Genomic DNA, 18,435 nt, shown 5'->3' with positions numbered 1-18,435 from the left:
TTGTAATGATTGATGGGTTGAGATGCTACCTGGCCATCAGATTTTTCTTAGTGTTTCTCTCAGGCCTAAAAAGAATGATGAAACACTTTGGTGTAAAAATACACAAAAGTAAACCATAGCTGGAGGCCAGAATTGCAAAAATCTCTACTGCAACTGCATACTTCCCAGGAGAGCTGACATAGGCAGGAACAAATGCTACCCATACAGCACAAAATATCAACATGCTGAAGGTGATCAGTTTGGCCTCATTGAAGTTGTTAGGGAGTTTTCGAGCAAGAAAGGCCAAAAGGAGGCAGGTACAAGCCAGCAAGCCAATGTAGCCGAGGACCAGAGAGAAGCCCACCACAGAGGTCATGGCACACTCAAGGGTGACCTTTGATCCTTGGAAATCCAGATCACGTTGAGGAACCGGAGGGCTGAGGGACAACCATGTGGCACAGATGATAATCTAAATATAAAAAGAATATATTTAAATTGCAGGAAAATGCAGATAACTGAACAGGATTTTTAAAACAAGCTTTATCGAATCACCTGAATACAAGTCAGAAGGCAGACACTGCCTCTTTGCTGGCCCGCACCGAACCACCTAATCAAGGCTTCAGCACCAGGCCGAGCTGAGCGAAACGCTGCCAGAACAACTATGGTCTTGACTTGGAGGCAGGATACACAAAGTACAAAGCTGATCCCAAAGGCTGCCTGCTGGAATCGACAGGACCAGACTGAGGGACGACCAATGAACACCAGTGAGCACAGGAAGCAGAGCTTCAGCGACACAAGAAGTAGGAAGCTCAGCTCAGAATTATTGGCTCGCACCTGCAAAAGAGAAACCATAAAAAGTCAAGAGCCAAACAATCAAACATTCAGATACAAATTAGGCCTTGTAACAAGAGAGGCCTTGTAGAAAACATGCCATAGTGAGGGACTAAATACTGTGCAGCCTCACAAAATAGGGCATCCAAACATAAGAGCAAGAGCCTTTTACTAGCCTGGTGCTGCCACATGGGTAAGAGCTGTCTTACAAAGCAAGATCAACTTAATGATTTGTAACTTTAACCAATTTTCAGAATGATGATTTTATACTCAGTTATTGTTCCTGGTGTTAATCCAGAATTGTATAGTCGTTCATATCTGTGCACATGCTCATCCGAAAATCATAAAACATCTTAATCTGATGTTTCACAGTACATCTATTTAAAAAGTATTTGCACAGAAACTCAGATTGAGTGACAATGTGAAGACTAATTGTGCTATATTGTTCTAGTCTCCTACCATGGGTGTCTGACGGTAATAAAGAAACACCACAAACACAGCTGTTGTCACTGCAGCACCAGACACAGCTGCTGTGATCAGAATAATGCCCAATGTTTCATTAAAGGAAAGGAAGTCCAGTTGAAGAGGGATGCAAGTGGTTCGTTCAACATTGGACCAAGACTCTGATGGACATCTTTCACAATGAAGAGAATCTAGAAGAGGGAAAAAGGAGAGAAAGAAGACAAAACATAAGCAACAGTAAAAGGGAAATGGTACAGGTGAGTCTAGACCTTGCATTCACATGCCTGTCCATCTGCGTCATGAATTACACAAATGCTTGCCTAAATGTGACAAGTGTTACTGTAAGTCTCCACTAGAGGGCCTTTGAGAGAGTTCAGGCTATGTTCATTCTGAGATCAGAGCTAACATCAACAATAAATAGTAAGATCAGATCAATTTAGACTGATGGCTGATGGTAAGAAAAAACATCTGCACTTTACTTTTCCAAAATTTTCATTCTCTCACAGATAAAACACTCCTGGTGTTTTGGTTTAATTAGTGACCAAATTAACTGGTGACTTTCAGCCAACTGTCTTCTAAGATGTGGTCCAAACCAAAGATCCTCACAAAAACCCCTTTGTTTAGTTTTTGATTCATATGTTAAAACATCAACATCAGACATGTATTTAAAGGTGCAGTGTACAAACTTGGGAAGCATTAGCAGCATTGAATAGGTCGTTTTCACACCTGATGGTCCAGTGGGCATTGTTGCAGTTTCATGTGGTTTGGTTTGCATTCAGATTACACTTGTTCAAATGAACCAAACCATCTGGAAAACATCAAGCAGTTATTAATTTGTGTTGCTTTTGTCTCAAAAAATAGAGATGAAAAAGTAAGAAAACGTAATGGCTCATCTATTGGTCTATTTGATGTCATCTATGACAGCAGAACACAAGCAGAAATCCTAATGCAGCATAAATTTGGCATTGTTTCATTGTTTAAGTTTCTTATTCCCTGCTCGTTGTTTGCGACGACAGTGCCACAATGTATGACTGCTTAACGTTAACCAGACGGTTTGGTTTGTTTGTCCTATTGCAACGTGAATGTGAACTAAACCACATGAAAGTGCAACAATGTTGCAATGTAAACTCTGAACCAAGCCTCCCAGACTATCAGACTATCAACTTTAGATTGCAATATTCACTTCTGATGGCAACCTGGAAACCATGGCAGCAGTGGAATATAAAAAGTGGGTTTCAGTTTTTTTTGGCCCCTTCCATGGTCCTGTGGAAATATGCAAGATGCAAAAATCCAAGATGGTGGACCCCGTTGACTCCTATGTATGAAAAATAGGCTTGTTCGAAGTTGATAAAAAAAATTTAAAAATTTGATATATTCAAGTGATTAAACACTACTTTAGATAGGCCTAGTTATGTGTATTTACCAATTTTGTTTGGCTAAGTGCTAAAAGGCTAAATATTACACACTGCAGACATGGACACACTTGACTGAAAGTCATCGCTTTGCACAGTCACTTTTTGAACTGCAACACCATTATGATTTTCATTATTTCTACAAATTTAAACACCAATTTTCAAGACAGAATGATCTGTCCCAGTTAGTTTGATGGACACTTTAAAGGATGTTAATGATAAAGATGTAAAGGACCGTAGACTTGGTTTATCAGTTTGTCTTTAAAACTTTCAGCTGATGTTGTCTCTGCAGCTGTGTTGACCAGCACAGTTTCTCCACCTCCAACCTGCCTGCACCAGAAATGATACTGAATCTTGGATCCAGGTTCTAACTTTGAGGCTGCACACAGCTGATGTTTCAAACCAACATTTGGGGCGGTGGCAGTCCTGATGCATCTGCGTATAGCAAGTATCTCCGTCCTACAGAGATTCCCTCAGGAATAAGGGTCACTGCATGTTAAATACTAGTCAACATGGGAATGTAATGTTTAATGTTTTAATTTCCTCACCAGTTGCATTGCTTATCTCCCCATCAGCACATTGGAAACAGTCATAGCAGCAGAGAGGCTCTCCTTTCTTGTTGGCCTTTCGGGTACCAGGAAGACAGCTTGGACTGCACACTGACACAGGGACCTGAACAATAGAACAACCAATGTTCTCAAAAGCCAAAGTGATGTTTGCTCAACATGGCAATAAAAAACAAATCAATGAACACAAACTTTAAAAAAAAAATCAGAATCAGAATAATTTCATCTACCTGATTGGATCCTGTACTCCATTGAATTGCTGAGTCATTAAAATGGAGGTTAAACTCATCAACACGACCAATCAAGACAAGTTTCTGTGAACCTCCTGGCATTTTCTGCCAGTTGACAAGGTCGTATTTTGGTGGAATATCTCCTCCTTGGAAGTAAAATTGTTCCCCCTGTGGTGTGGTGAAGTTAACATCCTTCAGGTGCTGCAAAAGCTAGTGGGTTTAACATTTACATCTTAATATACATCCTTTTAAATAATACACTTTGAGTTATTTATTCAACTATTAATAGTTATTTTAAAAGCATTGTTAAAGCATAAATCCCCCCCTTAAACAGAGATTAATTTTAGTTCTTACCTCCTTTGGTTTGATGGGCTGATTGAGCTTTAAAGAACAGATGGACTTTCTTTTGTTTTTCATTGAACTGTCCATATGAGGGCATGTGAGGAGACTATGAAGGGCATGGGCTGCAGCATAAACAGCCAGGTAGATATTATAAGTCACCCTTAGCTGAGTGGTGTCAGTGAAGGGGTGCTGCAGGGACTCTGCACCACTGCAGGGTGGAAGGGCAGCCTTTAGAGGAAACTTGTTTGCTGATTGATTTGTGGCTGTGGGACTACAACCAAACTCCTTTTCCCAGAATTCCTTTAAAAAGTCATCACTGGGACGAGTAATTGGGTTCAAACTCTTGAGGTAATTTTGAAATCCTGGTATAGATGAACTTCGAATGGCTACACCAAGAACACCACTGGCTACTTTTTTTGTGACAGGATCATGGAGAAGATCATCACTCGTACTCCAAGCTTCACTGGCTAGAAACTGTCTGTCAGTCACCTGGGATTAGAAAACACAAGATCAATTCATTAGATACTCTAAAAAATATATGAAATGAGTTTAAAGTCCCTGTAAAGTGATACAAATCTGTAATTTCGGTGTGTTGTATGACAGGCCTCTGTGTTATAATCTACCAGGCCAAATTCGATGAATTATGTAGAGTTATGTATGTAAAGTTTCTCTCTCCTGTTTATGAGACGTCAGTGTTATTAAGTTGCTGCTCTAAACACACAGTTCCTCATTTTGTGCTTTAAAATAAAATTCTGTAATGGTGATTAGGATCAGGGGCTTTTACTGTGACAGACTTAGCAGGAATAGAACATGTCTATCTTTGGATAATTTACCAATCTTTAGCATCAAACACTAACAGACAGGAGGGACTGAACTGTTGCTGCTATGAGAGAGATAAAGCCACAGTCTGCTTATTTGAATCATCCAGGTGTTAAGACAAGTGAAATATGGACATCAGCTTGCCACAGACTGTTAAGATAAACTGCTCATGATTTTATAATTTACCCTGCCAAAATTTTACCTAGCCAAGAAAGAGGTGAAAACCCTCCTAACACATAGATCTCAGTGTTTTCACATGTTTACAGCAACCTTATCCCAACATATCTAGTGTGTTGAGACACAAATTTAGGATTCACTTTACAGGGACTTTAAAAGTCTTAATTTAATTTTAGTTTCTCACATTTATCTTGGCTAGCTGCAGGAATAGCTCTCTCACATCTGTATACCAGGAAAAGACCAGAATGACCTTCGCAGTGGAGGCCTGAATTGTTAATGCTGCACGTCTGGCATCACTCACAATTCTGTCCCTTTGGAGAGTCTCCACAAATGCCAGACACACCTCTTTTCCCTGAGTCTCCTCCTGAAACACCTGCCATATGAAGAGGAGAGTGAAATTTTCAAAATGCAAAGTGTTCATATATGATGAAGCTTTTAATTTAAAGATGACAGAAGATTTCTTTTGCCACACCTTAACAGCCATGAGTCCATAATCATTGTTTGCCACCACTGCCCCAATCCAAGTCCACTTGAAGCGAATAGCCAGCCGTGCAATGGCCCTGGCTTGGTAAATATCACTTGGGATGGTTCTGAAGAAGTTAGGAAACTGAAGCCTGTCACTCAGACAGGGACAACTGGCCAAGTAGCTGATCTGAAAGTAAAACAGTTAAAACATTACTTATATTAAACTCATTGTCTGACACCTACCAGGTGACAGTGGAGAAGAGAAGACTTTTCTGATCCCTTGGAGGGCACTGCAGCAACAAAAGACAAAATAACAAAAAACACATTATGTACACAGCAGTAAAAAAAATGTAACACCACACTGTACAGAGTAGTCCAATATGGAAATAAGTAGAAGAGATTAAAGGAGCAGATGTATGCAGACAGTCTGATAAAGCAGTACAGAGCAGTGCAGGATTATACCACTGGTTCTGAAAGTGGGGCCCAGAGCAATGATGGGGGGGGGCTCTTTAAAACATGGCAAATTTGGAGCTAACTTCCAGGTAAATGTAGAACTAACACCCGACATCACTGTAACTATGAAAAATGAGAAAATATCTTCTGAAAGCTGATGAGATGTCCTTACAGTAGCTTTAACAGCCCGACAGAAACAGCTTTTATCACCCTTTTCCCTACAAATTTTCACCATGATTAATATGACTGATCTGATCAACAAAGTAAAGAACTCATTACTTAAGTCTAAGTATAGAGTCTCCTGGTAAAATGTTATTTAAATACAAGTGAAGGTTGCTCTGTGAAATCAAATGACTTGAGGTAAAGTTGCTTTTGAAAATATCTAAGTATTAAAATGAAAATTAAACCTAGAACAATGTTGTATTTTTACAAGGCAGTACTGACAAGAATGAATGGATCTACTTACATAATGTTTATTTAGAGAATATTCCTAACATTTTTTAAGCTTAATAGCTACAGATTTCCGGACTTTCAGTTCCAAAATAATAGGAACAATAGAAGGAGCACCATAAATGTTCAATAAACAGGGAAAAGGTCTACCAGGTGTTATGCTGTGGGGGAAACATTCAGTTTTTTTAAACAACCATGTCAGCAGGTGAGCAGCCTTTTAAACTATGCAGTTGTTCTAATGAAAATATTCTATTTCTGCTGCTGCTGAAGCTCATTTGCTTTTTCTTCACTTCTCTGTAGCATGTAAAAAAAACAAAAAAACAAAAGCAAAAAAAAAAAAAGAATGATGAAAACAAAATAAATAATAATCAAGAAAAAATAATTCACCAAAACACCTTAGAGGAAAAGAGGTGATTAGTGAAAGCATTAACAGAAATGAAGTGGAGTTAAAAATCGGATATTTATCTTTTGAAGCAGTGGAGTAAAAGTAACAATCTTCTCCAAAAATAGTACTCAAGTAAAGAACAGATCCTCAAAACTGTATAGAAGAACTGCACTTAAGCATTTAATTTGTTACCATCCACCACTGCTGTTCAAGACAGTAGGAAACATTTTTCACCAGAAATGACTACCTATAGGACAGGATGAGTTTTATCTTTTCATTGAGATTATAACAACATATACTGCCATGCTGTAAGATATGACTGTCATAACCCAAACACCAGCAAACAGAGACAAGATGCAGCACAGTGTTTTAGCCGTAAGCAAATAAACCTCACCAAAGGTACAGAGAGTGGTCCCAGGATTCTGGAGAGTGTCTGGGCTGTCAGTGATGAAGCCCCCCCAACGATCAAGGGAACAGGATGATCCCCTGCCGACAACATTAAATAGTTTAATCAAGGGTTTATTTTAGAGAACCAGATCTATTAGTAGTTTTTTAAACAGCTTTGTATAAATTTTTCTTTTCATTTAAAAGTGAGAGAAATCAATAGTGAAGAAGCTACCTTTTCTGTATCTTTCTTTGAACGTTGCAGATTTCTCCGAAGGATCACTAGAAATGCAGCTACTGCCGTCTCCTCCAACCAGGGACAGTGCTGCCTGTAGAGCCCACGGCGGTCTGCCACAGCTGTCAAAAATGTGGTACCCCAGCCTCACACCTGGTAGCAGTGTTGTACTGTTATTGATTTCCTCCACTGCAAACACCATAGCATACTGCAGCAGGTCACGCTCTAAACTGAGATAAAGGAACGAATAAAAGAGTCATTTTTAAAATCAAATATATGATCATATCAAAGGAAGTAACAGAGTTCAGTTTTACCCAGTGCAAGGCTTGTAGTGTGGTGGCAAAGCAAATTCTTCTTCTGTCACTGTAGGATGGTAATGAAGAGTAAAGAGTCCACCGATGACTACATCTCCATCCTGGGACAGACCCTCATTGCTGGGTGTACCTAAACGGGAGCAAGTCAGTGTCTGAGTGGCCTGCAACCCCACACCTGGCCCACACTGTCTGCCCAAGAGTCCCAAAAGCAGCAGGATAGGAAATGAGGAGGGCCGCAAAAAAAAGAAGAACCAAGACATGGATGCAGCTGCTCCAGATACTCTAAATGTGAAGGTTTGACAGCTTTCCAGAGCAAATATGTAAGAATGTTTCAGTAATAAAAAGTCAAATTACATTAAAAAAAACTTTCTCTGCTGTTCCCAAAAAGTTAACATTTCCTTGTTGAGAGAAATTTAGAATTCAAAGGAGGCATATTCAAACACCACAAATCCATAATACACAGCAGGATGTCTAACCTGTTACACAGCCCCCTCCTCCTCTGAACAGTTGAACTGTAAATGTGAGTTTTATAATGGATGGCAGCACAGACACACAAGCCCAAATCACCCCTCTCAAGAGTGAGAGCAAAACAACATAATCACAAATGATTTGAGACCAAGAAGTGACAGCTGTGTGAAGTTGAAGGTCAATACGTTTTCATTTAATTTAGCCTTTCTAAACATTAAGTTCTGTTACACATCTTTTAATTAGTTCCTCTTAACCTTGGCTGAAATAGTCACTTGTGAAACAGGCATCATGAGACAAACGCACGTTTCAGGAAAAAAATGACAAAACCTCCTTTGAAGCTGAGCCATTAGTTTATGTGTGCTAATGACAAATGGTACTGAACTCAGTTCTAAATAGACTTTCAGTGCAGTGTTACACTGAAAACACTGGCTGTCAAAACCAAAATATTAAAACAATATACAAATGAATAAATAAACAACTACATTAAGAAATGACAAAATATTTAAATGTATCAAAAGGTATATTTATTTACTGTAACATTTGAATATCAGTTCTTTGAAAGACATCCTTAATGCCATTTTATCATGATGTAGCCGCTGCAGGCTGTCCTGCAGCACATAACTTTAACAATCCTTTCAGGTAATTCAAAGTTTCATGCAGCTAGAATCAGCAAGTGCGGTTAAACTCATGAAATAAACAAAATGTGAACATTAAAGACTAAGCAACATTTCATAAATAAAACAAAGGGAAAGCTCAGAGGTCTAACCCGGGGAAAATTGTGTTTAGACCCGTTTTAGTATTAGAATGTGAATGGTGGCTTGCTTTCCCTTTTGTTAGTTTTAGCTAAAGCTAACAAAGCTACACTCACTATATCGTCTACGTTACTACCTAAGTCAGTGTAGCTACATTAGCAGATGTAGCATAATCTTACTTCACAAATTTAGCTTTTTTTTGTTTTAGCTTTAGCTATGTTAGTTAGGTAGCTATGTTATCTACTGTAGCTTTTTTGCTCTAAATTTAGCTACCCAGCCACATCGTCTACGTAGCTTATGGAGCTTGTAAGATACGTTTGCAATGTTGGAATGTTTTCATGGAGGACATTTTTTTTTCCTGTGAGCAGACTGTTTACTCTGCTTCATTAAACGTTTTGTAATTTGGTTTTGCGGGTCAGGTGTTTAACTTTCAACTTTTGGTATCCTGACCCTAACCTGACTGAAAGTTTAATCGGATTTTATTTTCAAAGTTTTAGCATTTATTTACATTCTGACAGATGCAGTGTCTCACAGTAGTGGTCTGTGAGAGAGGGCGTCTTTGATCTGCAGTCTGCAGCCAAACCCGGACTCAAGGATGAACAGGAATTATTTTGGAAGTCAAAGTTATAAGTCCTCATTTTCATGTCAAGCTCATGTAATCTATTTTTAGTTTTTATACTGGCATGCACGCCTACTACATCAAATGTTTTGTGCCCCTAATCAGCCCATAATAAATGTTACAGACAAAACCTGTCCATTCACCTTCTCAGTTTTTCTTTCTTGAGAAAAAGGCTCTGCCCTTCCTAAACACTGTGTTGCCCATGTAAAATTTTGTAGTATATAGCAGTAGTTCTGGTTCTAGTTTCCAGTGTTTGAGGCCCAGACATCTATAGTCTCAATACTGCATCATCAGCCCGTAATATTTGGTAACCATGTTCACTTTTTTTTTTTTTTTGTCCATGAGAGATAAATATTATTCTTAGTATCTGTCCCTTCATGATCCCTCATCGAAGATTTGGCACAATAGCTATGTTAACTACATAGCTAACATAGCTATTGTGCTAAATCTAAAGCTTACAAAGACACATTAGTTATTGAAGCTATGTAGGTAAATTAATTTATAAGCTAAATCTAAAGCTGATAAACTGCATTAGCTTTTTAAACTGCATAGGTAATAAAGCTACATGACTAATGTAGCTAAAGCTAAAGCAAACACAACAATGTTAGCGATTATGCTTGTTCTATACCTGTTTTAGAAGCAGTTATGTGAACGGTGGCTCGCTTTAGCCTAATAAGCTTTTCTCAAAGCTAACACGGCTACATTGACTTAAATTGTAACATTAACTACTAGCTAGCATTGTTGTCTTAGCTAAAGCTTATGATGCTAAAGCAAGCCACTGTTGGTGTTACTACTTCTAAAATGGGTCTATACTTAATTTAATCCCATCTTAGACATCTCATTTCTTTCTGTTTTATTTGTGAAATGTTTCTTGGTCAGTAATGTTTGCAGTATGGTTGTTTTAATGAATGTAAATGCCAGACTTTATTAATGAATAAAGTTGAGTTTTAAAAAAAATTCTAAAACGTTATACTGGCGAAGTACACCCCTTCAGGTTTTACAGAGGCGACTTCTTACCATAGTGGTCTTCAAGAGGGGGTGTCTGAGATCTGCTGTGTGCAGCCAGACGCACAAACTAGCTTACATTTGCAGCTAGTTTTTCTTAAAGCAAAAGTTGAAGTAAAACAGAGATATTTTTCCAAAACTGATGGCTTGAAAAGAGTAATGGAGCATTCTTTATTGTATTTTTTAAAATTATAAACCAAACAGGTTTCTGCAAAATACATTCACATATTACATCACAAGAAAAGCTTAGAGCAGAGAGTAGCAAGAAAGCTACTACTTTAAAGCAACACTTTTTACAGTTTAATAAATTCTAATAAATAAAGAGCACAAAGACTACATAGAAATATTCTGACCTTCTGACTTTTCAGTGTTATATTTAAACTGTATATTTACAATTGTTCTCATATGTCATTTTACATGTCAGCATGAACAGTCTTTACATCCCCTATGTTATCTAGACATCAGGTGTTTCTTGGTGTTTTTCTCAGGCCTCAAAAGAATGATGAAACACTTTGGAGCAAAGATACAGAAAAGTAAACCATAGCTGGAGGCCAGAATTGCAAAAATCTCTACAGCATTGGAGTATTTTCCAGGAGAGCTGACATAGGCAGGAACAAACGCAATCCATACAGCACAGAATATCAGCATGCTGAAGGTGATCAGTTTGGCCTCATTGAAGTTGTCAGGGAGTTTCCGTGCAAGGAAAGCTAAGAGGAGACTGGTACAGGCCAGCAAGCCAATGTAGCCGAGGACCAGAGAAAAGCCCACCACAGAGGCCATGGCACATTTTAGTGTAACAGTTAACCCTGGGATGTTTAGGTCAGCTTGAGGCACCGGGGGGCTGAGTGATAGCCAAATGATACAGATAATAACCTTGAAAGAAAAAAGATCTGATTATTTATAAAATCCAGTTCTAATCTCTAATTCTATTTTAAAGTGCATCTAAGACACTCACCTGAATGCTGGTAAAGACACAGACACTTCCCCTCTGTTGACCAGGTCCAAACCACTTCATCAAGGCCTCAGCACCAGGCCGAGCTGAGCGAAACGCTGCCAGAACAACTATGGTCTTGACTTGGAGGCAGGAAACACAAAGCACAAAGCTGATCCCAAAGGCTGCCTGCTGGAACCGACAGGACCAGACTGAGGGACGGCCAATGAACACCAGTGAGCACAGGAAGCAGAGCTTCAGCGACACAAGAAGTAGGAAGCTCAGCTCAGAGTTGTTGGCTCGCACCTTGAAATGAGAATTTGATAAATATAATAAAATCAGCATGTAAAAAATATGCAGACTTCCCTTCTGAATTGTCAAAAATATTCTTGGAAAAACTAGCAGAAGGAATATATATCAATTTCATGATGCTTTATTCTTACCATGGGTGTTTGACGGTAATAAAGAAACACCACAAACACAGCTGTTGTCACCACAACACCAGAAGCAGCCACTGTTGTCAAAGTAATGCCCAGTGTTTCATTAAAGGAAAGAAAGTCCAGCTGACGAGGGATGCAGGCAGTTTGATCAACATTAGACCAAAACTCTGATGGACATCGCTCACAATGAAGAGAACCTGGAAGAGGAGACACAAGCGAATGTATGCAGAAACTTAAATGATAGAAGAAGAGCACTTTTGTAGATAGTCAGGGTTGCTGTTTGAGAGCTGTGCTGTTTATGGAAAAATCTGATGAAGTATTTCCTCACCAGTTTCATTGGTTATCTCCCCATCAGCACACTGGATACAGTCAAAGCAGCAAAGAGGCTCTCCTTTCCTGTTGGCCTTTCGGGTACCAGGAGGGCAGCTTAGACTGCACACTGACACAGGGACCTAAATGAGTAAACCAAACAATGATAACGTTTAAGGGTAACAGCAAACATTTAAAGGTACGATATGAAAAATTCTCATGCAGATATTTCATGGAAATATTTGAGTTAATGTAAGTAAGATCAGAATGATATAGGATATAAAAGTAATCAATTTTTAGTATGTTTATTGCTGTAATTGAAGTGCTGGAGCCTGCAAGCTGCTGTTCTGTTGCTGTATTCATGTTTATTTGCTTCCTATTTGTAATGGAATAGGATTATTCCCTACAATCTACAGAAAAGGATTAGGGCTGGAGGTGAAGGGAAAAATAATGCTGCGCACTTTAAGATTCGAGCTGAAATGACAAGACATAAAAGTCAAAATTTTGGGAATAATCTTGACTTTAATCTTGAAACTGTTTGTCTACTTTATTCTCAACATTTTGATTTTTCCCTCATTTTTATTTACACAGCATTAATTTGTCTTCCCTCTGGACCTAATCCTCTCCTATAGCCATAAACTACATGAAAAAAAACTCCATTGCTTATTTCTTGTTCTTCAAAATCTGTTCATCAAAATCTGCATTCCACAAGGTGCATTTACTTAACAGTAAACCCCTGTTTTTGTTTCATAGCATAACTCAGTGTTTTGAGAGAGACAAACTATTCAGAGTGACTTGGCCCTAGCTGAAAGGTTGTGGCCCACATACTGTACATGGGTGGCCCAGATTCAAGTCCGACATATGGCTCTTTTCCCACAGCTCATTCCATTTTCTAATCTCTGGGAAAAGTCTTTGCATTACTCAGAAATGCTAGGAACTTTAGCAGATTTTCTCCCTTTTTATAGAATTCAACTGTGAAATAAAAACGCTTGTTTACTAATGTTAATTACACCTTATTGTGAGATTCCCCCCATCAGAGCCCTCAGTTAAAAATAAGAAGTAATCAGTGCAGAGCCAAGCACCATGTCCCTTCTCATCATCTTTTGTAACCATTGGATTGAGAGCTGGTGATGGAATTTACATCCCGTGCATTTAAGTCAATACACACCATATTGATTCAAGAGTCTTCCTTTTTCTACTCACCTGTTTTGACCCTGTGCTCCACTGAATTGCTGATTCATCAAAGTGAAGGTCAAACCCATCAACATGACCAATCAGGACGATTTTGAGTGACCCCTCAGAGGTTTTATGCCAGTTGACAATGTCGTACTTTGCCGGAGTGTCGCCCCCTTGGAAATACAACAGTTCCCCCTGTGGTGTGGTGAAATTCACTTTGCTCATCTGCTGCAGCAGCTGAAAGCAGATCAACAGTGAAAACACTTCTTTTTTACAATGCTAGTATTATAGTATATGTCCTCTCTTTGATGTGTTGATGTTGACATGATTGTTTTCTTTTTACCTCTGTGGGTGTGATGTTTTTAGGAAAGAAGCAGGTGGAGATGTTGTTTTCAGCAGGGCTGTCTCTGTTGGGGCACGAGCGGAGGCTGTGAAGGGCATGGGCTGCAGCATAAACAGCCAGATAGACGTTATAAGTCACCCGTAGCTGAGTGGTGTCAGTGAAGTGATTCTGCACATTCTCCAGGGACTCTGCACCACTGCAGGGTGGAAGAGAGGATTTTAACAGCCTGTTTGCAGCCTCAGGACTGCAACCAAACTCCTTTTCCCAGAATTCTCTTAAGAACTTATCATTAGGGCGATGAGATGGGTTCAAACTTCTGAGAAAATGTTCAAAACCAGGGATAGATGAGCTTCGAATGGCAACACCAAGAACACCACTGGCCACTTCAGAACTGACTGGATTTTGGAGGAGATTAGCGCTGGTACTCCAAGCCTCACTGGCCAGAAACTGTCTGTCAGTCACCTGACCACAGATGGAAGACGAGATCGACATCAAGCTGATTTTAATTTGTGTTTTAAGAAATTAAAGGACTGTGATTCATTCATTTGCTTACATTTATCTTGGCTAGCTGCAGGAATAGCTCTCTCACATCTGTGTACCAGGAAAAGACCAGAATGACCTTCGCAGTGGAGGCCTGAATTGTTAGTGCTGCACGTCTGGCATCACTCACAATTCTCTCCCTTTGGAGAGTCTCCACAAATGCCAGACACACCTCTTTTCCCTGAGTCTCCTCCTGAAACACCTGCCATATGAAGAGGAAAGTGAAAAGTTTCAAAATGCAAAGTGTTCATATGTGATGAAGCTTTTAATTTAAAGATGACAGAAGATTTCTTTTGCCACACCTTAACAGCCATGAGTCCATAATCATTGTTTGCCACCACTGCCCCAATCCAAGTCCACTTGAAGCGAATAGCCAGCTGTGCAATGGCCCTGGCTTGGTAAATATCACTTGGCATAGTTCGGAAGAAGTTTGGATATTGGGCTCTGTCGCTCAAACAGGGGCAGCTGGCTGTGTAGCTCATCTTAAAAACAAAGAAACTCACATCAATGTCCTGAAAACGTTATCCTTAAATACAATAGAAATGATGTTTTCTGCACTAATTCAACTGGGATGTAGGTCAGTGACGATGTGTTAGTTTTGCCAAAGAAGGGCAATGTCTGAGAGGTAGAAGGCAGAGGAAAAACAGGTGATAAAGCATACATTTTAAATGTAAGGACTCACTAAAGGAACAGAGAGTGGCTCCAGGATTTTGGTGAGTATCTTGGCTGCCACAGATGAGGATCCACCAATAATCAGTGGAACGGGCGGATCATCTATCAACATAGTGAGATTTAAAAAGCATTGTGCTATATTTAAGAAGAAATTGGCTTCTTTTATCTATTAAAGCTTGATTTCCTACCACTTCTCACTCTGATCCCCTCCTCACTCTCCGTAGAATAGTTTGTTGGGGCTGCAGAGTTACAGCTGCTGCTGTCACCTCCAACTAGTGACAGTGCTGCCTGCGTGGCCCATGGGTGTATGGCACAGCTGTCACGAATATCATAGCCCAGTTTCAACCCTGGAAGCAAGGTTTTACTCTGGTTGATCTCCTCCAGAGCAAAGATCATAGCATATATGTACTGCAATGGAAGATTTTCCAAACTGAGACAAAGAAAAAGAAAAATCTTAAGTGTTAGAATCATTTACATGATTTCAGAAGATACATGTAAACCCACAAAACTAATAGTATACAGCATAATTTAGAAACTGCAGAGGTAAAAAAAAGCATTTAAAACATTATTTTCCCATCATAAAACACACATCAATATTTTACCCAGTGCAGGCTGGGTAGTATGGCTGCTGAGTGAAGTCCTGGTCAGTAGTTGGAGGCTTGTAGCGGAGACTAAAAAGGCCACCAATGACAACATCCCCTTCTTGGAACACACCTTGGTCGCTTGGTGAACCCCACCGAGAACAAGTCAGTGTTTGAACAACCTGCAGTCCCACCCTGAGCCCCAACTGTCGACCCATGAGCCCCACAAGCAGCAGGAATGGAGACGAGAAGGGCCACAGAATAAAGAAGAAGGAGAACCCAGGCATGGATGCAGCTGTTCTGGACACTGAAATGTGTACAGAATACTTTGTTAGAATATTGGCAGAAACATTAGAGGTGAGAGGTGTAATAAACAGTTGGCAGTTCTCTGAAAAGAGGTGAAAATACCGCCTCTAAATACCACAGCCTATGTAGAAAGATATTTACAACGATAGAAGACACATGCCAGGCAAAATGATTTTGAGGACAGACACAATAACAACTGAGAGGATACTGAAAAATGGCATACCTCACCTCCCACTCTGCACATCATCGATGTTGTTCAAGGTGTTTATAACAGCTACGCCCATGGTGAATTAATCATAAACAAGATGACACTGCATGATATCATCTTTCTCAAAGGTGGGGGTTGAAAAAGAAAACAACGGCTGTTCCAAAAACTTTCAAACTTAACAAGAGCAGCGGTTCTCAATGTGGGGGTTGGGACCCCCTTGGGGGTCATGAGACACTGAGAGGGGATTGCCACATGCCTTAAAAAAAAGACATTTTTCAAATCATTATAAACTGTATATTTTACCCACCCAGCCACTTTTCATCATTTTCTGCACAATTTGGACCAATTTTTGCACTTTTTTTCACCCACTTTACATCAATTTTGCCACATTTTAACCCCTTTTCAACCACTTCGTTTTTCCCCCAATTTTTACACATTTGTGCCACCTTAAACCCATTTGTCAATTTCAACCCTTTCTATCAGTTTTTTTCTGCCTGTTTTATCCACTTCTAAGCCAATTCTCGCCACTTTTTGCCTGTTGTTGTCACTGTTGACCCATTTTTGCCACTACTAAGCCTTTTTTACACCCATTTTTCCACATTTTACTATTTATTATGCCCATTTTCCAACTTTAACTTGTTTCTCAGGAAAGGGGATTTGCATTTTTAAGAGGGCTATATACTACAGCACAAGAGAAAAGAAATATATTTGTTGCTTTGATAAGAGTGGTTATTGTTCAGGGCAAAAAGCTAAATAAAATCTGGTTATCACAGCTTAACTTTACAATGGATCAGGATTTTCCTGACTCCATGGGCCCCAGCAAGCTCTCTCCTTTATCCCCTCTGATGGATGGCTTTGTCTGCACATGACTATTCTTGAAAGGACATGGCTGTTTAACCACCCTCAGGTGACAGTGGGGGTCCCTGATCTCTGGCACCTTCATGTTGGATGTCACAGGCTGCTTACATGCAGGAATAAGTTAAGATGCTGTTATAACTTGATGAGGCTACTGAACTGGACTTGTCCAAAAATACAGGCTTTGGTAGATAATGAATATACTGACATAAGTATGTTTCATGCCACTAAAATACCTGGCAAAATTCCAACTAGTTGCAAGACCGTCTGGCAGCAGATCGTAGATCTCAGACACCCCTTCTCGCAGAATGTAGTTGTGAGACACCTCAATAATTTTCTGGTACAACATATTTTCAGTTCCAAGTTCAATTTTATTCATAATCAAATTCTGGCAGTTACATTCATGACATAACCACACTTAAAATGTAACAGACTACATCAGCAACATTTCATAAACAAAATAGAAAAAAATCTGAGGTCTAACCAGGGGTTAAATTATGTACAGATGTGTTTTAGAGGTAGATAGGCGAACAGTGGCACACTTTTCTGTGTTAGCTTTAGCCAAAGCTAACACAGCTATGCCAGCTACGTAGTCAATGTTACTGCATAAGCCAATGTGGTTACGGTACCTTTAGCAAGCATAGCTTAAACTAACATAGCTGTGTAAGCTACATAGCCCAGTTATCCGTAGTGTTTGCATCTTATGCAGCTAACAGAGCTACATATGCTACATTTTCTACATTAGAATGTTTTGTGGAAGATGAGCTTTTTCCCCTATAAACAGCCTGTATAAAGGAGTGTTTATTACAAAATGAGGGAGAAAAGAGGCGCACCTCGCCTCCAGGCGCAGCAAAAGTCTTTTTTTAGACTCTTATCTCCTTTTATCCGGCTAGACGTGTAGTAAGGGGTTTGAGGGACTATGTGATATTGATTGCATCCATGACAGGGAAATGGGTTTGCCCAAAGGAGCAGCAGGCTGGCTGTCGATTGTGTTAACATAGACAAATTCACAGCTCTGACCATTGTGTACAAAAAAACACATACTGCATCTCTTTGCCTTCCCAAATTATACTTTGCTGTCACTCTCCTGGTACCTTTGTCTTGTTTACTTACTAGCCTCCTTCTCTGCCTTTATGCTATCTGACCTCAGCCTCAAAACTCAACGTGAACAGTGGAGTGTATGAAGAACCCCTATGCAAGTTTGAGGCTGACTGAGGTGTTTACACGCAAAAGTACAAAACCACAACAGTTTTATCTGGGTGTGTAAGTCCAACATCAGAAAATCTGATCTATAATTATTTTTAGTTAGACTAATATGTTTACGTGCTTTCTAAAAACTCAAGCTTTAGTCTTGCATGTATTTCACCATTTTGAACATCAAACATAATGAGACTGACAAAATAATTTTAAAAGGATAAAATGTGAGAAAAAGTTTTTTAAAACAAGTGTATAAGCAGGGAATCAAAGTGTATCCATACAAAAAAGTTTTTTGTGCAACCTTGTTCCAAGTGAATAATCTGTTTTTTTTATTTTTTTTTGTTTTTTGTTTTGGACATGCGCAAAAATGTTGGTACACTTTCAAGGCCCTAAGCCAGTATTTAGCATAGCCATGACTTTCCACTATTTACTTGTCTGTACAGTAGTCAAAAGATAAAGCTTAATAGTGTAGCTACAGACCCAACTGTGTCTGATTCAGTCCTTATGTTAAAGGAAATCAAACAGCAGT

At 39.4% G+C, this 18,435-nt stretch overlaps 2 protein-coding genes across 2 annotated transcripts; both read right to left on the bottom strand.

Annotated features, from left to right (window-relative positions):
- Nucleotides 1-25: 25 nt before the first annotated feature.
- Nucleotides 26-7,710, bottom strand: LOC121519258 (extracellular calcium-sensing receptor). The gene is made up of 11 exons (XM_041802104.1): nucleotides 7,505-7,710; nucleotides 7,191-7,420; nucleotides 6,975-7,057; nucleotides 5,291-5,470; nucleotides 5,003-5,191; nucleotides 3,835-4,311; nucleotides 3,481-3,690; nucleotides 3,233-3,356; nucleotides 1,270-1,463; nucleotides 532-813; nucleotides 26-448 (listed from the first exon to the last, which is right to left on the bottom strand). The coding sequence occupies exons 2-11, from the start codon at nucleotides 7,390-7,392 to the stop codon at nucleotides 26-28; spliced, it is 2,364 nt and encodes a 787-aa protein (XP_041658038.1). The 5' UTR covers nucleotides 7,393-7,420; nucleotides 7,505-7,710.
- Nucleotides 7,711-10,798: 3,088 nt separating this feature from the next.
- On the bottom strand, nucleotides 10,799-15,627 carry LOC121516766 (extracellular calcium-sensing receptor-like). The gene is made up of 11 exons (XM_041798179.1): nucleotides 15,362-15,627; nucleotides 14,951-15,189; nucleotides 14,779-14,861; nucleotides 14,390-14,569; nucleotides 14,101-14,289; nucleotides 13,548-14,009; nucleotides 13,232-13,441; nucleotides 12,048-12,171; nucleotides 11,723-11,916; nucleotides 11,298-11,585; nucleotides 10,799-11,221 (listed from the first exon to the last, which is right to left on the bottom strand). Exons 1-11 carry the CDS (start codon nucleotides 15,625-15,627, stop codon nucleotides 10,799-10,801), a joined length of 2,658 nt encoding a protein of 885 aa, XP_041654113.1.
- Nucleotides 15,628-18,435: the final 2,808 nt, after the last annotated feature.

Source organism: Cheilinus undulatus, linkage group 2, assembly GCF_018320785.1.
Source record: "Cheilinus undulatus linkage group 2, ASM1832078v1, whole genome shotgun sequence".
NCBI lineage: Eukaryota > Metazoa > Chordata > Actinopteri > Labriformes > Labridae > Cheilinus > Cheilinus undulatus.
This window is presented reverse-complemented; position numbering and strand designations above follow the sequence as displayed.